Genomic DNA, 22,437 nt, shown 5'->3' with positions numbered 1-22,437 from the left:
TGTCAGAAAGCGGCTTGAATATGATCTGTAAAACATCATCTATGCAACATTTTGACCAAAAAAACACCATTACATGTTATGTAGATCACAAGGAAGTGTTTTACATTCATAAAAAAAAAAAAAAAATTACCCCTTTAATGCGCCCTATAATGCGGTGCACCTTTTGTATGAAAATAGACCTGACTAGACCCGCTCATCGGCAGTGCGCCTTATAATCCGGTGCGCCCTATGGTCCGGAAAATACAGTAAATATCATATTTATTGATATTAAACATTTTATCAATCTCTGAAATCCTCCTTTTTGTCATTAACATTGTCTAGCGTCTTAAAGTATGTGTAGAGTAAAGTGATACACTGTCTCCACACAAATGAAGTCGTTACTGTATTGTCTAGATCAACATGAAGACGATGCCTGCTGTGATGTTCAGACTGCTCACCGGACAAGAGACGCCTTCTTACATCTGATAAGACATTGATTAGTAATGAGCAAAGTTTTATTTTTCTATCATTTCAATGTCATTCTGTTGCAATGCTGTAAAGAACATCCAGTTCTCATTTTCAGGTTTAATGTTGACTGTACATGATTCATAATGGCCTTACAATGTGGATACTCGGCCTGTTGTGCTGTGTGTGCGTGTGTGTGTGTTTGGAAGAGAACTAGCTTTATGGTCACTTTTATTTTCTTATGAGGAGATATAATAAGTGCATTTATATTTTAGTTAGTCATTTTTATAGCTTCTATGTACTTCTACTGTAAATACTCTGGATTCCTCAAGGACTGGATTAGAAAGGCCATATTACTCTTAACAGTATATGCATGTTATAATTAAGTGTTACTGACCAGGGCATTGGTGATGTTCTATTACGGTACGTATTAAAAGCAAGTTATGTATCACACTGTATAAAGTCACTCAACGTGTGCGTATGACAGAGATGCTGAAGGCCAAAGACATCGCTTCATTTTAAATGCAGTACACAAGATCATAACCTTTACCAGAGCGTACAAGAATGTATCAACATGTACATGAAAGAATGAATGTATTGGTGTAACACAAATAATACAATCTCACTGCTTACTGATTGTTGTTGACTTTTATTTTAACATTTTGCCCTACAGAAAGTCCAGTAAAAATAATAATGTAGGTCAATGTCAGACTAGTTATAATAAATATGTGTTCATTTACACTACAGTGTATGGATCCCATACAAAATATTGTGATTACCAGTACGCCTAATCACACAAAACATACAAATATGAATAATAAACAATGCCTCTGTAACTCATTCAGATCTTCAAGTATTGACCAGAGAGGGACTCATATATGACCCTGAAAGAAAAAAACAAAAGATATCAAGTCAATTACTGTACTAATTATTATTTACACCGGCACAATATATTCAGTGATGATGGTATACAATACAGTACACTGGCTAAATAATGTTTCTTATTGTGGTTATAGTTTACAGTAGTAAACAATGAAACACATTTTTAATGTTTTAGTTACATGAGCAAGGGAGCTATTATAGTGCAACCTGTTTATGTCAAAGCCCTTTGGATTTGACTGATGGTGACGTCAACATACTGTATGTGGTTGTCAACATAACCGTAATCGAAACCGGCCATTAGTGCACATACTTGTGACTTTCGCCAAAGAAATAAGGAGAATGGCCGATAAAAAATTTGTGAAAATATGTCAGTTTTTTTCAACCATCCACCCATCCATCCATTTTCTACCGCTTGTCCCCCACAGGGTCTCGGGGGTTGCTGGAGCCTATCCCAGCTTGTGCATATTTTTCTGTTTTCATATATTTGATATTCTTATCTAATGTAGCTGCTCCAGTAATTGTGCTGCATGTCTTTAATACAATGACAATAAAGCTTTTATACATGCACATATGGTCTAGTGGCAAACAGGAAGTCACTGCCATGTGTGTTAAAGTTAAAAAAAGTTAAAGTGCCAACGATTGTCACACACACACTGGATGTGGTGAAATGTGTCCTCTGCATTTGACCCATCCCCATGTTCACCCCCTGGGAGGTGAGGGGAGCAGTGAGCAGCAGCGTGCGCCGCGCTCGGGAATCATTTGGTGATTTAACCCCCAATTCTAACCCTTGATGCTGAGTGCCAAGCAGAGAGGCAATGGGTCCCATTTTTATAGTCTTTGGTATGACTCTGAGTTTGAACTCACAACCTTCCAGTCTCAGGGTGGACACTCTAACCACAAGGCCACTTAAGTAATCAGAGGAACATGGTGGACCACAACTTGATGATTAAGGAGTTTCCATTGTATAGCAAACACTGTTCAGTACAGTACAAATATTGACTCTCAAACTGCAATACGAGTACCACTGGTTACGTGGGGCCCCATCTATTGGTAGTCAGGTACACCAGTTTATTGTATAAAATAAGGACTGCAATTAATTTAGCTTTTGTCTTCATGAATATGCAGAATATATGATAAATATATCAGAACGCTCACAATACCAAGCGAAGAAGATGCAAATATAATCATTTAGCGCTCGCAATGTGATTTATCAAGACTAAAATGTTGTTTTGCCTCTATATTTAGCAGGTCTTAGTAAATGAGGACCTTTGAATTACAGTATGTTTTTTTATGGTTTAATTAACCACATCAAGTTCAACTTAATTAGCACAATTTAAATGATGAAGCACTTACACTGACCTCGGTGACCCTTGTGGATGAGTGTGGTAAAACCGTTATTTCATCAATGAAGGCTGGATTTAGATAAGTCTCCCCATTAGAAATGTCTTCATCTTCACAACTGTCAACACAATCGCTGAAAGCCTCTTTCATCTTCTCAGGCAACATGAAGCTCAGTATCACCACCAGAAGCCCGATGACGGCGCACAGCAAACCTGCAAAGTAGTTGAGGTAGTACAAATCCAACAAGTCTCGTGAAGAATGCAAGAAAGGGGCTTTAACACTTACCGGTGGCGAGAGCAAGCCAGAAAGAAAGGCTGTATTGAGTTTCAAAGGAGGCTGTTCCGATGGAGAAAACACACTGTGGTGCAAGCGTGATTGCGCTGAAGGCGGCCATGGAGGTGAAGATGAAGGTGGCTGTAGCCAACATCATGTAGCCGGCATACAAAATGACCGGCATTGAGAAAAGGATGTTGGCCAGCATCCAACAGCAAAACGCAGTCCTGGTGGGAGTGTTCAGTTCATTTCTGCGACATGATGATCAACTTACTCATCAACTATTATTTACCAGAGCGTGGCAGACGCGTATCGTCCTGACTGTCTGTAAAGGAAAATGAGGCCGCACGGGCTGCGCAGAGTGAACTTCTCTGCAATGTACAGAATGGGGTTAGGTAGACCTTTCTGCAAGGCTTCCTCGTACTCCTCCTCAATGTCGTCACGCCAGGTAAACATCTCGTTGTAGTCAATTGTCTCATTGAACTGGACGACAGGATTCCCTGCAGAGGCAAATGTTCATGTTTGCATCATGGCCACTGCTATGATTGACAGTGATGTAGCTTGTAATGTAATCTTCCAACAGATTACCTTGTGAGATACTAAGATATTCAAATAATCAATCAATCAATCAATGTTTACTTATATAGCCCTAAACCACGAGTGTCTCAAAGGGCTGCACAAACCACAACGACATCCTCGGCTCGGATCCCACATCAGGGCAAGGAAAAACTCAACCCAATGGGACAATGAGAAACCTTGGAGGGGACCGCAGATGTGGGGACCCCCCCTGGGCGACCGATGCAATGGACGTCGAGTGGGTAGAGCAACCGTGCCAGAAACCTGAGGGTTGCAGGTTCGCTCCCCGCCTCTTACCATCCAAAAAAAAAAAAAAATCGCTTCCGTTGTGTCCTTGGGCGGGACACTTCACCCTTGCCCCCGGTGCCACTCACACCGGTGAATTGAATGATGAATGCTGGGTGGTGGTCGGAGGGGCCGTTGGCGCAAATTGCAGCCACGCTTCCGTCAGTCTACCCCAGGGCAGCTGTGGCTATGAAAGTAGCTTACCACCACCAGGTGTGAATAGATGATGGGTTCTACATGTAAAGCGACTTTGGATACTTAGAAAAGCGCTATATAAATCCCAAGTATTATTATTATTATTATTATAATATTGTGAGAGTCCAGTCCATAGTGGATCTAACATAATAGTGAGAGTCCAGTCCATAGTGGGGCCAGCAGGAGACCATCCCGAGCGGAGACAGGTCAGCAGCGCAGAGACGTCCCCAACCGATGCACAGACAAGCGGTCCACCCCGGGTCCCGACTTTGGACAGCCAGTGCTTCATCCGTGGCCACCAAACCCGAAATAATATACAGTAGTATTGCGCCGCTGCAATAGATAGCTGACCACTGGTACTCTAATCGCTGGCTGACAACTGGTGCTCGAATTGCTAGCTGGCAACTTTTGTGCTAATCTCTTGCTGGCAATGTATGCTCTTGTTGTTAGCTGACTGGTGCGCTAATCGCTAGTTTGTAACTACAGTGCTAATTACTTGCTGACAACTGGTGCTCTAATTGTGAGCTGATAATTGGTGCGCTAATCACTAGCTGACAACTGGTGCTAAAATTGCTAGCTGACAATGTGTGCGCTAATCGCTTGCTGGCAATGTATGCTCTTGTTAGCTGACTGGTGCTCTAATCGCTAGTTTGTAACTACAGTGCTAATTACTTGCTGACAACTGGTGCTCTAATTGTGAGCTGATAATCGGTGCGCTAATCACTAGCTGACAACTGGTGATCTAATCGCTAGCTGGCAACGAACGCACTAATTGCTTAATCACAACTGGTGCTCTAATCCCTAGATGACCCCTAGCTGGCAACTGATGCAGTAATCGCTACCAGGCAACTAGATCGCTAATCGCTAGCTGGCAGCTTTCAGCGCAAATTGCTCGCTGGCAGCTGGCGCGGTAATTGCTACCAGGCAACTAAAGTGGTATTCGCTAGCTATCTTATCTCTATCAAGTTTCCGAGCATATCAGCGCAACAGAGTCCAATAAGCACTCCTTAATAAACTCTCCGTTAGAAAACGCCTTACTTTTTCTGGCGATTTTGTGAGAAATGAAGAAACTTGTCCTGACAGCTGCATCTCTGGTGGTGTGAAATTTGGCAAAAAGTCCTTGTTGGGTTTGCAGTTTTACTATCAACGCATCAGCCTCCCTTGCACGCTCTTCATCAGAAACTTTTCCTCGTGCTTCGTCATGTAGTGGCGATCCAAATTATATTCTTTAAACACAGCAACCTTTGTACCACAAATTAAGCACACGGCTTTACCTTTAATTTCTGTAAATAAATACTTGGCTGTCCATGTCTTGTTGAAAACACGGCATTCGTCATCAACTTTTCTCTTTTTAGCGTCTCGGGGGTAAACCGTGCATCACTTGTCGCTGTGCACCTTCACTCACAGGTTACACCCGGACATACGTCCATAAATAACACTTTTCAAAATAAAAACAGCACAGTTGTATTGCGCGTACGACATAATGTTTTTTAAACTTTATTTTGTCATTTGTGATTGCTGCTGTTCACATTCACTCACGTGCATACGTCCACAGGGATGTAATACAAATAACGCTTTTCAAAACAAAAGCAGCACCGTTGTATTGCACACTCGACATACATAATTTTTAAAATGTATTTTGTAATTTATGATTGGCCTCACGCGGGCCGGACAGGGACGCACAAAGGGCCGGATGTGGCCCGCGGGCCGCAGAATGTCCAGGTCTGGGGTAGGGTGTATAAAATTGTGTTTTAAATTAAACTAGTCCTACAGGTACCTTGTTATTGTGCAATACCAAGATTTTCAAATAATATCATCATCGGCGGTCACTCGAACGAGTATGACAATCCTCCTGGTAGGGGGGTATCCCTTTATGGAGGATGCCTGTGCGTGACTTTGTTTAACGTGGGGAGACTGGTGCGCAGACAGTCACCACACGATCCTTGACAGAATCGAGTCAGGATCCAGTGGCATGGAGTCCAAGACGACTGGGGACCCTTTTCTGCGGCAGCCTTCATCCGCCATCGCAGCCGTTGTGGTAGTTCTTAAATCTACCCTCTTCCGCCTGCTCAGCCGTTGAGGTCTTCACCGTATCCCTGGCTAGGGGGCAGTCAGGTATTAGGCCTTTGCCAAGGGCCACCTGGGGTGACAGTAGGGGTTAACCTCCTAGTGCCCCAAGACCCCATAGAGGAGCCTCCACTGCCGGATGCACTTTAACGTCATGACCAGGACAATATAGTATAGCGCCGCTGATAGCGAGTTGACAGCTAGCTCATTATTGGCTAGCTGGTAACAGGCATGCTTATCGCAACAATAGCACTAATTGCTAGCCGGCAGCTTGCACCGCTAATCAGTAGCTGGTAACTGGTGCGGAAATCACTACCAGGCAACTAGAGCATGGATCGCTAGCTATCGAAATGCTAAAATAAATACAGTAATATAATTTTTTTAAATGTTTTTATATCAAATCTGCATGGTTCAGTGAGTAGGGGGTATAACATGTTATAAACTGGTCCTAAAGGTACCTTGTTGTTGTGCAATACTTAGATATTCAAATAATATAATACAGCGCTGCTATTACCTAGCGTCTAGCAACTAGCGTGCTAGACGCTAACTGTGACACAGTGACATATGACTAATAATTGCGGAAGCTTTGACTTACCTTTTAGTGTAACATTAATGCCGTACAGTCCGACATGTAAGCCAATCTCCGCATGAACCACTGCATTGCTGAAAGACTTGTAGGTGGCATTTGTGGTCATCCGGGCCTCAGCCCAGTTGTCAGTAAAGTTGAGTGCTGCAGAGAAAAGGAGGGAGAAGTGCTGTCGATGAGATGTGAGTGTGTAAAAGTGAGCTTTTAATGAAAAATATTTATACACTTACCCACAATTACAGCACCTACAAACAAGCTCAAAATGATCCTCAGCATCCAGAAAAGCCTCTGATTAAAAAAGAGAAAGCATAGGTTAGACTGTAAAAATGTGCACAGTAAACTTCCAGCAAATTACTAGCTAATAATTGCATTACTTTCACAGTAACATTATCAGTAATTTACTGTGAAATATATCTTTACAACTATTTGTTGTAATTTCACAAATGTATTTTTATCGTTAATTACACTCTCAGTATATAACAGCATACTGTAAAAATGTGTGTAACGTAGTCTACGGAACCCCTTAAGATCTTTGCGCGAGTCTGTCATAGTCCGACGTTATAGTCAACAAGTTTCTTCTTTTTCTCCATCCTCTTGTTGTGGGGCAGACTGGCTCGTACATGCACATGCATCCTCGGTTGTTGACATTTCTAATACAAAGTAGCGTATAGTTGGAACTTGTATGCCTCAGTAAGCGCTAAAAACGACAACATGCCTACCGGGGTGAAGGCGTAGTCACAGTGGAGGCGCGTAAATAAGGTGCATCTGGTCAGAAAATGGTTTGAAGACTGTCTGTAACACATAATCTGTGCAAAATTTGGACCAAAGAACCATCTTTACATGTTATGTAGACCACAAGGAAGTGTTTTAAATTTAGAAAAAAAAAATCCAAATATGACCCTTTTACGAGACAAATCAGTTTCTATATACAGTAATTTGTTGTGATATTACAGAGGATATTACAGTATTTTACTGTGCAATAACAGTTCATTGCTGTGAAATAAAAGGATGTCTTATTTTTCCCAGTCATTTTTTGTAATTTTACAGTAAATTTAGATTACAGTATTTTATTATCAAAAATAAGGTTAAATGTTGTGAAATCCTGGTATAACTGTTTACAGTGTATGTTAAAAAATAACAATATTGTTATTTTAGACTAGGATAGACTAGTGGTGCGTGATATAGACGATAAGCAATATAAATAATATAAATTTGGCCGATGATGGGGCTTTTAATTCTATCGTTATATCGTGATAATGCATGTTGATGACCGTGATACGTGAACAAACGCATACTCAACGCAATGTAGCATTCTAGCTGGCAGCCAATGACCCTCCACAGTGCAAAGCCACTTCTAAGTCAGCAATCCTCGCCTCTATGGCGGCAAATAAACTGGTTCTTACAAGTATCATTACTGGAGAACGAGGAATAGCTAAATATGCTACACTACACACTGTAGGATGATAAAAAATAATTCAAACAAAGGTGGGCACATCAATAAAAATATTGACAGTAATGATACCAAGTAAAATATCAATATTTGTGTTGTATTCCGGTGTAGCAAAGGTTGAAATGCGTCACGGTAGTGTTGGTCTTGATCCGAGAATGCGAAGACGGCAGGAGAAGTGCAGGTAAAAAGTATTTAATAACAGAAAAATGTAGTGCAACAGGGAAGTGCACAAAAAGGCAAAAACAGATACAAGCATGGGGAAAGCTATATTGCATGGTGGTTCTATTCACAAAGCAAAAACATCGAACCAGCCCCATCCAGGGGCTTGCCTATAAAGCATCCTGATTTTCCACAAGGGAACAGGTGTTTCCTGATTGCCAATCAGGGACAAGTGAGGAAACCAGCTGGGCTGGAGAATAGCTAGCAAAAGGGGACACTAAGTGAAGCTGAAATTGAGCGCAAAGAAAACTAAACAAAACAAAACAAAGGAACATAAATACAGTAAGCAAAGTCCAAACCTGTCATGACAAATCATGACAATTTGGTCGATACCACATTGGTAAGATCGATATTTTTTATTATCAAAAACATCTTCTGTCATTTTTGTTATCCTTTACAAACTCAGGAAATAAGTCCCTGGAGACAGGAGGCTTTAAAGCAGGGGTCGGGAACCTTTTTGGCTGAGAGAGCCATGAAAGCCAAATATTTTAAAATGTATTTCCGTGAGAGCCATAAAATATTTTTTTTAACACTGAATACAACGAAATGCATGTGTTTTTAAGTAAGACCAACATTTTTAGGGTATAATAAGTCTCTCATTCTTTTTAATAACATTGTTATTCTGAAGCTAACCAATAATAAATAAAATACTTCTTACCATTAATGCGACTTCTTGAACAGGTGCGGTAGAAAACGGATGGATGGATTAAAATGCATGAGAATGTTTTATATTTTGAACGTTATTTTTAACACTGTCATTACCAGCGGAATTATTCAGTACTTATCCTGTTAAGTAATGTCAGCTAAGATTTATCTGAGAGCCAGATGCAGTCATCAAAAGAGCCACATCTGGCTCTAGAGCAGGGGTGGGCAATTAATTTTCACCGGGGGCCGCATAAGCAACCCGAGCACTGCTGGAGGGCCACACGACAATATTTCAATTAAATTTTGCTCAATATTATTTTTGATATACCGTACGATAAATAATAATGATGATAATAATAGTAATAATTAATAATAATAATAATAATTTAATTTAACCTAACTTAACTTTATACAAAAGCAGATTGCTTTTGATGGTCACTTTATCCTGCATTATCCAACATTTTTCCCCATCAGATTTGGACAACCATCTGTTGTTAAAAATAGTTTTTAATCATATTTATTTTATATTGTTTTTTATATTGGTTTTATATGTAATTGTTTTTTCTTTTTATTCAGTCATTGGTGGAGCTAAGGATAATATTTGAATATTGTTTGTAATATTGTTGTGCAGCACTTTGGAAACATTTTGTTGTTTAAATGTGCTATATAAATAAAGTGGATTGGATTGTCACACCTGCCAGCTTGTCCCAACACGCATTTACCTCTGTGAACAAGTCATTACCTGTGGTTGTCTCTTTAATTGACTGCATCAGAGCTCTCATCCAAAGTTAGCGAAAAACAGTCAAAGTCTCCGGGCATTATCAGCGCAACAAAGTCCAATAAGCACTCCTTAATAAACTCTCCGTCAGAAAACGCCTTACTTTTTCTGGCGCTTTTGTGAGAAATGACGAAACTTGTCCTGACGGCTGCATCTCTGGGGGTGTGAAATATGGCACAAAGTCCTTGTTGGGTTTGCAGTTTTACCATCAACGCATCAGCCTCCCTTGCGCGCGCTTCATCAGACACATCCCGGTATTTTCCCTCGTGTTTCTTCGTGTAGTGGCGATTAAAATGATATTTAAACACAGCAACCTGTGTACCACACATTAAGCACACGGCTTTACTATTAATTTATGTAAAGAAATACTTGGCAGTCAATGTCTTGTTGGAAACACGCCATTCCTCATCAACTTTTCTTTTTTTAGCGTCTCATCACTTGTCTCTATGCACCTTCACTCACCGGTTCCCCCCGGACATACGGCATAAATAACACATTTCAAAATAAAAGCAGCACAGTTGTATTGCGCGCACGACATAGATGTTTTTTAAACTTTATTTTGTAATTTGTGATTGCGCCGTTCAATTCACTCACAATCGCACACGCGCATACGTCCACACGGAAGTAATACAAATAACGCTTTTCAAAACAAAAGCAGCACCGTTGTATTGCACACTCGACATAGATACTTTTTTAAATTTATTTTGTAATTTATGATTGGCCTCACGCGGGCCGGACAGGGATGCGCAAAGGGCCGGATGCGGCCCGCGGGCCGTACAATGCCCAGGTCTGCTCTAGAGCCATAGGTTCCCTACCCCTGCTTTAAAGGGAAACTGCACTTTATTTTAGAATTGTGTCGATCATTAAGAATCCTTATGAGACACAAGAACACATAGGTATTTACATAATTGGCTCGTTTTGGTAATGGGAGCCATCCAGTCTGCCTCTAGACAATACTTCATTTACATTCCGTAACCTGTATGATAACCAAGCTGTAGTGACATTGTAATTGTAAGGACGAACATTGAGGAACTGTTTTTCTAGCGTACTAACACATCGCCTTGCTCACAGAGACACCCACAGTGCTACGGCATTAGCAAGAGAAAAGTTAGCTTCTGTATCAGCAGCTGAATCGCTTTTGAGTTTATAATGCACAACGCAATACGATACAGTTGTAATTTCAAGCACAATGTGCTGCATGTATCACTATTACAGGGGCGTATTGGTTGTTTATTTGGTCCAGCTGGCTGGGGACATTTTTTCCAGTTGATTTTGGGTAGGTGGAAAAAAGTTTCTTCCACTGCAGGGTTTGATAGCACAAACAGTTTGTCTTTCATTGTGATGCAGTTTCTTTGAGCTGTGTCCAGATACAATAGCCTTTGCATCGATAATAATATTGTGTGCCGCTCACTGCGGCAGAAGCACTCCATTTATGTCGGCATACCTTGGCAAGCTCCACATTAACCCAGCCAAGTCATGCCGGTCCTGACTCTTTTGTTGCAACGTTTCTTTCACTATCTCTTCGTGCTCGCTTCGCTTCTATAACCGGCAGTTCATCCTCTGTATATTCAGGTTCAAAAAGATAATGTGGTGAATCCTCATTTGTCCAAAAGTAGTCGTCTTTGCGTATATTACAATGTCTGCCATGATCAGAAAACTCACGTTTATTGACGGAAGTAGGAATTGAGTTGATATGGGCAAAGAAATCAATGTGCCCGGGAAAGAAGGTCCGGTAATGATTAAAATGACCAAAATAGTAATATTGTACAAATTACATATTTCTATAAATGTGTCTGTTACTACACTACATTTTATATATATTTATATACATACACACACCGGCATTTATATGTATATATTTAAATAAACATTTTGATGGAGGGTTTTAAAGTTTTTTAGACGGCTTTGTGTCAGTATTCTCACTGACAGCTTGGTTATGTTTTGTTTTTTTCTCTGTGTTTGTTTTATTTCCTGTCAGCGCTCTTATTTTGGTTCCTTTTCCTTCATGTCTCCCTGAGCGCTTGTTTCCCTCACCTGTACCGGATTGGCAATCTGGCAAACCTGGTGGCAATTGCCAATCAGGCTCCTATTTATACCTGCCTCTCCCTCCAGTCAGTGCTGGAGTATTACTAGCTGTGGACTGTTCCTGTATACTGAACGCTTTCGAATGTTTGCTGTCTCCAGTTCTTCCTGGTTCCTGGTTCCTGGTTCCTGTGTGCTGTCTTTAGTTTGCCTGTTTCCTGGTTTCTGGTTCGTGTTTTCCTTGCATTTTTTGGACATTAAAATCATGTTTTCCTGCACCAAGCCTGCCATCTCTGCATCTTGGGGTTCATCACCACCATTTCCTGACACTTTGAAGGCAACAAAGGTGACTCCTATTACTGCGATGTTGGCCGCACCTTGCGAGCGTTTTTTGTTTGTTTTTAATATAGAAACCTAAAAAAAATAAAATAAAAAAACATGTGTGTTTTTGTCTCTTATATTGATTGTGAATGCAAAATTCCCCAAAAAGTGCAGTTTCCCTTTAAGGGCAGAAAACATATAATTTTAATCAGGGTATCTTAAAGGTATCTTGTAAGAAATAATTGTAATATTTGATTGATATTGTGACTACGCCATACTGTGTTTTTGTATGATTATAGTTTAAATCGAACATTTTAAGTATCAGTATCAGTATTGGTATGGCCAATACTGCCCCTGTAACTACTTGGTATTGGATCAATACCCACATTTTTTGTATTGCCCAAAATTAATGTAAAGTATCCAAACAGCAGAAGAATAATAGTTTATTACATTTTAACAGTAGTGTAGACGGAACCAAGTTATAACAGAAAATAATAAGATATTAACAGTGAATTAGCAAGTAGATTATAATAATAATTGCTTTGAAAAAAATAAAACTAGAAATTAAGCTATATGTTACTGCATACATCTGTAGCCAAATTAGGAGCTTTTGTAACATGTATAGAAATAGTTCTATTATAATTTACTGTACATACCAAATATATATTTTGATATACCTGTATATCATTATCGCAGGAGGCTACGATATACTGTAGTTTTTAGGCCATACCATCATTAGGATAGACCTAATTTATCCTACAGTGGAAAAATTATGTGGTTACTCTGCAGATTTTACATACAGTAAAACGTAAATAAATAAAACAATGACAAACTAAAAATGAGTAAAAAAGATAACACCCCTATTTCCACCGATGCACATCCATACTTATTGCACACTAAATGATTGCACTTGGTATACAGCAGTACTAGTGTGAGGCGTTGCACTTACTGACTTTCCCCGAATTCCAGGCAGGATGAGAAGCACACTGAGCGTGGGCACGAGGAAACACACGATGACAGTGAGCAGGTGACTACTGAAGATGAAGGAGGTCCTTTGTAGAGGGTAGAAAGGGTAAATGTCATCGTAGAAAGTCATCTTAGCTCCGGGTTCTTGTGGCTGCAGACACAATTAACACAGTTGTAGATGAGGAAAGAACAATCCAACACATCGTAGCACCCTTACCTAAACCTTGGAAGAGGACTGAGTGTGACTCATGAGGAAACATGCCCCTTTTTCATATGCACAAGGAAGAGGATGCTTTTGAGAAAAGTGGGAAAGAGTTGTGACTAAGAGTGGACAACAATCCCTGATGGGAAAAACCAGGTCACACGTCGGTGCTGATAAGGAGCATGACACTTACTGGCTTCAGTCGCACCATCTCTCACCTGCACTTTCAAGCTCTGCACCTGGTAAGCCTGACTCCTCTTCTCATGATCAAATATATACTGTATATATTTTTTGGGGAAATCTGGGGACAAATAAGGGGGTATATTGTTTTTTTCTGTCCTGTCATATAACAGAAAGAGAAAAGACTGCTTAGGCTTTAAATGTTGCCTCCTGCAACACCAATGAATACATTATATGAGCTAAAATCATAGAAAAAATTTGAACATAAAACTTAATCTGATTACATTATACTGTTCTTTATGGATATCCTTACAAGCTGTACAGGTAACAAAGCTTTGCATAGATAAGTCTGATAATAAATGTCAGTTTTCTCCACTTCACCTGCACTTTTCAGAAGTTCTCCACGGCTCTTGGCTCCAGACTGAGCTCAGGAGTATCTCCGCATCAATGGGTTTGCGTAAGCATTTTTGGAGTGTTGGTGCAGTGTTTGGCTTGCTGCTCATTGTTGGTGAGTACACACCATTGACTAAGTTAAAAGGTGCAGTTTGCAACAAGAGTACACTATTTTAAACTAAGGCTGTCAAAAATAATGAGCTAACTCATGCGATTAATCACCAAAAAGTAATCGCATGAATCATGTATGCACGCAGATTAATCAAACTATTTACTTTGACTGTACATGCTCCTTTATCTTATGTGCTATTGTATGGTCAGTGATCAGGTCAATGCACGCGTCAGTGCCAAAATTAGTGAGGAGGCTGACTAGCAAATTTCACTCCAATACACCCTGTAGATCAAACTGTTACCAAGTTTAGAAATAAATGTAGTGCAATCAAGTGAAACATTTAAAAATGTTCCTATATAACATTCTGTCAACAGAATTGCATTTAGGTCCAAATATTGGGGTATCTAAATTAATCTATGCAAGCGCATACTAAACTGTGATTAATCATGATTAATCTACATTCAGTAGCATGATTAATCTGTTTTAAAAAAATGATCATTTGACAGCACTACTTTAAACACAACAAAAAATGTGTCTTCTAATTTTTTTCCAGTTGATTTTGGATAGGTGGAAAAAAGTTTCTTCCACTTCCCGGGTTTGTTAGCACAAACAAACGGTTTCTCTTTCATTGTGATGCAGTTTCTTTGAGCTGTGTCCAGATACAATAGCCTTTGCATCGATAATAATATTGTGTGCCACTCACTGCAGCAGAAGCACTCCATTTATGTCGGCATACCTTGGCAAGCTCCACATTAACCCAGCCAAGTCATGCCGGTCCTGACTCTTTTGTTGCAATGTTTCTTTCACCATCTCTTTGTCCTCGCTTTGCTTCTCTGACCAGCAGTTCATCCTCTCTATATTCAGGTTCAAAAAGATAATGTGGTGAATCCTCATTTGTCTAAAAATAGTAATCTTTGCCTGTATTACAAAGTCTGCCATGATTAGAAAACACACATGTAGAGCTACAAACATTATCAAGGACAGCTCCCACCCTGGCTTTGACCTGTTTGACCTGCTGCCCTCAGGAAGGCGCTACAGGGTCATCAGGTCTAAGACAAACAGACTCAAGAACAATTTTTTCCCTAAAGCCATAACCACGGTGAACTCTCATAGGCACCGATTTTATAGTTTAGCACCACTCTGTGTGCAATTTTTTACTTTCCACCCACAATCTGAATGCTTCTGTATATATGTATATAGTATAATATTTATTTCCTGTAAACGACACATTGAACATAAATCGTTCTCAGGACTGGACTGTGCTCCTTACAGCTTTTTGCAGTATTTTTATTTTTATTTTCTTCCTATGATTTGTATATTTTGTAGACTGTCGCACTGATACTGTAGTTACTTTTAATCTCATTGTACCTGTGTATAGTGGCAAAAAAAGGCATTCTATTCTATTCTATATGGGCAAATAAATCAATGTGTCCGGCAAAGAAGTTCCGGTAATGATTAAAATGACCAAAATCTACATTTTATATATATATACATATATATATATATATCCATCCATTTTCTACCGCTTGTTCCTTTTGGGGTCGCGGGGGGTGCTGGAGCCTATCTCTGCTGCATTCGGACGGAAGGCGGGGTACACCCTGGACAAGTCGCCACCTCATCACAGGGCTATCTCTATTCCTATCTCTTTCTCTCTCTCTATATATATATATATATAATATATATAGATAGATAGATATAGAGATGGATGTATGTGTATAGATAGATGTGTATATATAGATAGATGTGTGTATATATATATATATATATATATATATATATATGTATGTGTATATATATATATATATAGATATAGAGATGGATGTATGTGTATAGATAGATGTGTATATATAGATGATAGATGTGTGTATATATATATATATGTATATATATATATATGTATGTATATATATATGTATGTGTGTGTATATATATATATGTATGTATATATATATATGTGTGTATATATATATATATGTGTATATATATATATATATATATATATATATATATATATATATATATATATATATATATATATATATATATATATATATATATATATATATATATATATATATATATATATATATGTGTGTATATACACACACACACACACACCGGCATTTTTTACGAATGAAACTTATCAAATATATATTCTTTGAGGCTTAATACATCATGTTTATTGACCTCTGAGAAGCCTTTTTAAATTTGTGCCTCTGGTTATAGACAGTCATATAACAATTTTCAGTCCGTACAGAGAAAGCATAGTTTAACATCAAAACAAAAACTAGTCCTGTTTGCCGCAAACATGTTGCAAATAAACTCAACCATTACCATTTCAACAGGTTCACTTTGCGAAATACCATGGGAGGTCCCTCGCTTCGACGGCTGGTACAATAGTTTAGGGTATGCGAAACGCGGGGCCGTGGGTGAGTATAAATACAATAAAATAAAATAAAATAGATCCACAAACACCTGACTTGTGTTCACCTGCAGGAGCGCGCCTTGTGAGGCTCGTACCCGCGCACTTCCGGGATGGAGTCTATCAAGCGGAGCACGAGCCAGTTCTGCCCAATCCGAGACGACTGAGCCGAGTGCTGACCCAGGGTACTTCCGGGTTGCCATCAACGAAGAACCACACCGTGCTGTCTTTGTTTTTTGGTAAATGGTATATTTTCTATTCATTTTCACTCGTAGTGGAAGTAATGAAGCAATTCGAATTGGTCCCACTGTATAAATGTCAACATTGTCCACATAAAATTGGATTAGCACATCTTTTAACGAGCTATTTCCGCCTCCGCTGGGCAAAGGTTTGTTTTCAACGCCAGTCTGGTTGCTATGGCTCGAAGAACCCGTATGTAGCTCAGTTGCCCGGATGTCGGCCCTCACCCATTAACCTCATACATCAAAAATACAGTCTCGGAGGTGTTCATGACCGTATTATTTATCATTATCATATGTATATTTGACTTACATTACATCACTCTGATTTTGTAAATATGAAAGTTGACCAGTAGACACATTTTATAGCATTATCCAAGTCTTTCTGATAGTTACCTCGTAGAAACAAACATTGTTCGTACTGTATTAAAAAGGAAAATAGAAACCTCAGTACAAACCGATTGAGAGGTAGGACATTCATAAAATAGGTGATTTTTTTTTCATTTTTTTCTAAATTAGTTTTCTTAAGAAACACTCTTAATGATTTAGGGCTATATAAATAAACATTGATTGATTGATTGAATGAATACAGTACATACCTACACACTCAAAGTTCGTACATCCAAACGCACATTCACTGTACAAACATACATATACACATACTGTACATATACATTCACTGTAAAAACATACATATACACATACTGTACATATGCATTCACTGGTACAAACATACATATACACATACTGTACATCAGGGGTGCCCAAACTACGGCCCGCGGGCCGGATCCGGCCCCCCAGCATCCAAAATCCGGCCCACAGGAAGTCCCAAGTTTTAAAAAAAATAAATACATATATTTATTTTATTTAATTTTTTATATCTTTCCTTTCTAATCCATTTTCTACCGCTTGTTACTCTTGGTGTCTCCTAGTCGCTCAGGCAAATCATATTGTCTAAAAATGAATTTTCCCATCGATAACGTGCCAATGTTAAATGTTGATGAACATCAATGTTAATTGATGTTAAATGACCAAACTGATTACGAAGACAATGTGTATATATATATATATATATATATATATATATATACACACAGCCTGGCCCCCGGCCAAATTTTTTTAACCCAATGCGGCCCCGAGTCAAAAAGTTCGGGGACCCCTGCTGTACATATACATTCACTGTACAAACATACATATACACATACTGTACATATACTAGTACATATACATACATACACTCATGCATATAATCACTTTTCATCAAACATATATTAACGTTGTTGCCCTAGGTCAGTGGTTCTTAACCTTGTTGGAGGTACCGAACCCCACCAGTTTCATATGCGCATTCACCGAACCCTTCTTTAGTGAAAAAATAATAATTTTTTTTTTTAAATTCAAGACAAAGTTATATGTTTTTGGTAACACTTTAGTATGGGGAACATATTCTAAGTAACAAAGACTTAATTTAGAGTTTTTTGGACACTAGGGGAACATATTCTAAGTAGCAAAGACTTAATTTAGAGTTATTTGGTTAGGGTTAGGGTTAGAGGGTTAGGGTTATAATGAGGCCATGCAGAATAAGGCATTAATAAGTACTTAATAATGACTAGTTAAGAGCCAATATGTTACTAATTTGCATGTTGATAAGCAACTAATTAATGGTGAGTATGTTCCCCATACTAAAGTGTTACCATGTTTTTATACTGGTGCCCAAAATGAACCGTGCATGAACATCACCTTGTTCAAACAACAAAACCAACACAGTGCATAAACTCACAACAAATTACACACCTGCAAATCAGTGTGACTTCTGCTGTTGCCGTATCCGTAATACGCCGATAGGGAGAAGTTTTTATTTACACGATGAGTCGGGTGTGTCTTGACCTCCGCCGAACCCCTGAGCCCGACTCACCGAACCCCTAGGGTTCGATCGAACCCAGGTTAAGAACCACTGCCCTAGGGGAAACTGGGTAACACACGGCACACTGACAAAGCTTAACCTATTGTTACTATAACAATCTACAAAGTTAATATAGCTGGCTTCTCTTTCTTCCCCTCCATTTATCTGCTTTATTTTGTATTTCAAGTTATCATTACATATATGTATTGTTGCATTTGAACAATTGTATTGTTGATAATAGAGGTACATTATTGTTATTATTCATTATCAATAGTGCTAATTCTATTGGTATATGTATTGCTCCATTTGTAGTGTAATAATGTTCATTGTCATTTCTGTATTGTTATTTATTTCACTAACTGCTTCTTTGCTATCACTTTTACTATCATATTTCGTATTACTATCACATATCGTATTTGCTGATGTTGTTCTATTGTTGTTGTTATTGTTGTGTTTGCTCTTGTTGTTTTTGTCTCTCTGTCTTATCCCCCTCTGGCGGCGTGGCGAAGTTGGTAGAGTGGCCGTGCCAGCAATCGGAGGGTTGCTGGTTACTGGGTTCAATCCCCAGTCACGTCCGTTGTGTCCTTGGGCAAGACACTTCACCCTTGCTCCTGATGACTGCTGGTTAGCGCCTTGCATGGCAGCTCCCGCCATCAGTGTGTGAATGGGTGGATGTGGAAATACTGTCAAAGCGCTTTGAGTACCTTGAAGGTAGAAAAGCGCTATACAAGTATAACCCATTTATCATTTATTTATTTGTCCCCACAATTTCCCCCTCTGTCTTCCTTTTTTTCCAAATGATAATATAAATACATTTAATAAAGTCAAATACGAATAAGGCAACAAGACAAGTATCCCACACTTCTCTTTTGTAAAGTAAATTTGTACAGCCGATATGGGCATCTACATCAACAATATGATTTGCCTGAGAAGCTGGACAGAACAAAAAAAAAAGAAACACTCTTAATGAATTTAGATAAAAGAGAGTTGCAAAGGTTAGGGGTCCTGGAAAACATCAAATAACATACAAATTGTGATTATTTATTTTTGATTCTTAATCCATTCATCATTTTCAATAAGCGATTTATAAAAGACAAAAAAATATACACAGTACAGGCCAAAAGTTTGGACACACTTCTCATTTCAATGCGTGTTCTTTATTTTCATGACTATTTACATTGTTGATTGTCACTGAAGGCATCAAAACTAGGGATGTCCGATAATATCGGCCGATAAATGCGTTAAAATGTAATATCGGAAATTATCGGTATCGTTTTTTTTATTATCTGTATCGTTTTTTTTTTGTTGTTTTTTAATTAAATCAACATAAAAACACAAGATACACTTACAATTAGTGCACCAACCCAAAAAACCTCCCTCCCCCCATTTCTCTCTGTTATCAATATTCTGGTTCCTACATTATATATCAATATATATCAATACAGTCTGCAAGGGATACAGTCTGTAAGCACACATGATTGTGCGTGCTGCTGGTCCACTAATAGTACTAACCTTTAACAGTTAATTTTACTCATTTTCATTAATTACTAGTTTTTATGTAACTGTTTTTATATTGTTTTACTTTCTTTTTTATTCAAGAAAATGTTTTTAATTTAGTTATCTTATTTTATTGTTTTTTTTAAAAAAGTACCTTATCTTCACCATACATGGTTGTCCAAATTAGGCATAATAATGTGTTAATTCCACGACTGCATATATCGGTTGATATCGGTATCGGTTGATATCGGTATCAGTAATTAAAGAGTTGGACAATATCGGAATATCGGATATCGGCAAAAAGCCATTATTGGACATCCCTAATCAAAACTATGACACCTGAGAAGTGAAAACCCTTTCAGGTAGTCTACCTCTTGAAGCTCATCGAGAGAATGCCAAGAGTGTGCAAAACAGTAATCAGAGCAAAGAGTGGCTATTTTGAAGAAACTAGAATATAAAACATGTTTTCAGTTATTTCACCTTATTTGTTAAGTATATAACTCCACATGTGTTCATTCATAGATTTGATGCCTTCAATGACAATATACAATGTAAATGAAAATAAAGAAAACACAATGAATGAGAAGGTGTGTCCAAACTTTTGGCCTGTACTGTATATTTTTAATCTCTGCGGTTACGTCCATCTTCATCTATACGTCAAACATCAGAAAGCCAAGAGGAGCTTTTGTAACCTGTTTTGAAAAAGTTATATTACATTTGTTCTGCCAAACAGGACTTTGCGAGAATTAGTTTTAATCAAGAATCATGTTGAATCAAGAATCGGTTTTGAAAAAAGTCGGAATCGAATTGTGAGTTTCTGTAAGATTCACATTCCTAACAAGGGTAAAATTTATGATCATAGTTTTGATAAAGGTTTCTTTAACTTTGTTTGAAATTGAAAATACATTTTTGCTTGACCGAAATCTTTTGAAAGGGGATATGAGAAAAGGAGTTAGTCCATAAAGCAAAAGCTTTTGTTGGACAAGTTCTCTCTAAGTGTTTTCCTTATGTGTTTACTGTCGCATTTAGGATCCAATAGGTTTTTTCTGCCTATCATTAAGCTCATAAGGAAATACTGTTATAAGGAAGTAATAAGATTTTTAATTTTTGTGTTGTTAAATTTGCTAAATTTTCATATTTGTAATAATTTTGAAATTATTAAGCCTCATTGAAGCACCATTGCTCAAGATTATAGTGCAATCAAAGAACAAACAGGCTACTATTTAGGAAACACATTTGGCACTTCGGGAATACTGAAAGGCAGAGATTTAGCAAAGATGCTGTGACACATTCAAGCATCCAATCAGATTGCTTTTATACAACCTTTATTTAACCAGATAAGAAACCCATTGAGATCAAGATCTCTTCCCTAAGGGTGACCTGGCCAAGAGGGCAACAGCACATGTCACATGATAATGGTTATCAAACTTGTGTTTTACACCAAGTATTATGTCAAAACTATAGTATTTAGCATTGAAAGTTACTGCCAGTTTTGCTATACTTTGGTTTGCCATCACCACCAAGACACACAATGGACAAACAAGTCCTTCTTTAAAGCGGCAAAATGTATAATATTTAAAATACATCATAACAGATACATTAGAGTCAATATATGGACCAACCAAGGTAATAGAATGATTTCTTTTACAGGTCATCATGTTGCATTCGAGATAATTAACTCACAAGTTCCTGGGTGCCCACCTGAATTCATGAACATCCCAGTGCCTCGTGGTGATCCTGTTTTTGACCCAACTGGCACCGGGGAAGTTCTGCTGCCCTTCCAAAGAGGAACGTGGGACAAAGACACTGGCCAGAGTCCAAGCAACCCTCGAACACAGGTTATTGAAGGGCTTTATTTATTGTCCTGTCAATACGTTTGACACTTAATGAACTGAAACATGCTTCAAGGTCAATATGGTCACAGCGTGGATTGATGGCAGCTCCATCTATGGTCCATCCACTTCCTGGTCGGATTCTCTGAGAAGCTTCTCCGGGGGTCTTTTGGCCTCCAGCTCGGAGCGGAACATGCCGAAACAGGCAGCAGGAAACCGTTTAATGTGGTGTGCTGCTGACCCCGCAACAGGTGATCATGAACCTCAGGGCCTTTACGGTAAGATAATCTAATATTTAAAAATTCATTTCTGACCCTCGGCACTCTTCCTAACCCAAATATCAGAATTATTTTGTACAATAAGGAGGTCTGCTTGGATCCGGGTACAGGAACATGGCTGGAATAGAGAATTGTGCAAATGGTTGCTCTCTCACCGCAAAATACCACACTAAGTGTGTTCAAAGTTGTGTATTTGTTGGTGCGGTGTATAGGGGGGGCTTCTTTTTGGCCACTACTCTCGAAAACAAATATTCTATGCATTAGAGGGTATAATACACCTACTGTTGTGATCCCACATGACTGTTTGGACTTTGTTCTTTATTTCCCTGTTT

At 38.7% G+C, this 22,437-nt stretch overlaps 3 protein-coding genes across 12 annotated transcripts in view; 2 read left to right on the top strand and 1 right to left on the bottom strand.

Moving 5' to 3' along the window:
* apba2a (amyloid beta (A4) precursor protein-binding, family A, member 2a) overlaps nucleotides 1-1,095 on the top strand; it is a 38,875-nt gene extending 37,780 nt beyond the window's left edge. For 2 of the 3 annotated variants that reach the window (XM_062035786.1, XM_062035784.1), the window contains exon 12: nucleotides 394-1,094. In XM_062035786.1, coding sequence (XP_061891770.1) covers nucleotides 394-465 — 72 coding nt within the window. In that variant the 3' untranslated portion in view covers nucleotides 466-1,094. Of the gene's footprint in view, nucleotides 1-393 lie in introns of all 3 variants that reach the window. The other variant, XM_062035785.1, reaches the window with a different exon arrangement.
* Nucleotides 1,080-16,401, bottom strand: duox2 (dual oxidase 2). 8 transcript variants are annotated; one of them, XM_062035788.1, is made up of 11 exons: nucleotides 16,272-16,401; nucleotides 14,674-14,791; nucleotides 13,446-13,553; nucleotides 13,268-13,342; nucleotides 13,034-13,201; nucleotides 6,880-6,937; nucleotides 6,659-6,793; nucleotides 3,233-3,440; nucleotides 2,953-3,167; nucleotides 2,680-2,879; nucleotides 1,080-1,328 (listed from the first exon to the last, which is right to left on the bottom strand). In XM_062035788.1, exons 5-11 carry the CDS (start codon nucleotides 13,178-13,180, stop codon nucleotides 1,317-1,319), a joined length of 975 nt encoding a protein of 324 aa, XP_061891772.1. In that variant the 5' UTR covers nucleotides 13,181-13,201; nucleotides 13,268-13,342; nucleotides 13,446-13,553; nucleotides 14,674-14,791; nucleotides 16,272-16,401; the 3' UTR covers nucleotides 1,080-1,316. The 8 variants fall into 8 exon arrangements, with proteins under 8 accessions (XP_061891772.1, XP_061891779.1, XP_061891773.1 ...); XM_062035795.1 differs by having other exon boundaries at nucleotides 13,034-13,136; XM_062035789.1 differs by having other exon boundaries at nucleotides 13,268-13,391; nucleotides 13,471-13,553.
* The window catches only part of duox (dual oxidase), a 44,977-nt gene continuing 35,831 nt past the window's right edge, over nucleotides 13,292-22,437 (top strand). The window contains exons 1-6 of the mRNA XM_062035796.1: nucleotides 13,292-13,494; nucleotides 13,827-13,940; nucleotides 16,283-16,366; nucleotides 16,434-16,598; nucleotides 21,646-21,833; nucleotides 21,904-22,105. Of these exons, the coding sequence (XP_061891780.1) occupies nucleotides 13,395-13,494; nucleotides 13,827-13,940; nucleotides 16,283-16,366; nucleotides 16,434-16,598; nucleotides 21,646-21,833; nucleotides 21,904-22,105 (853 nt within the window). The 5' untranslated portion in view covers nucleotides 13,292-13,394. The remainder of the gene's footprint in view (nucleotides 13,495-13,826; nucleotides 13,941-16,282; nucleotides 16,367-16,433; nucleotides 16,599-21,645; nucleotides 21,834-21,903; nucleotides 22,106-22,437) is intronic.

Source organism: Entelurus aequoreus, linkage group LG24, assembly GCF_033978785.1.
Source record: "Entelurus aequoreus isolate RoL-2023_Sb linkage group LG24, RoL_Eaeq_v1.1, whole genome shotgun sequence".
NCBI classification, from domain to species: Eukaryota; Metazoa; Chordata; class Actinopteri; order Syngnathiformes; family Syngnathidae; genus Entelurus; species Entelurus aequoreus.
This window is presented reverse-complemented; position numbering and strand designations above follow the sequence as displayed.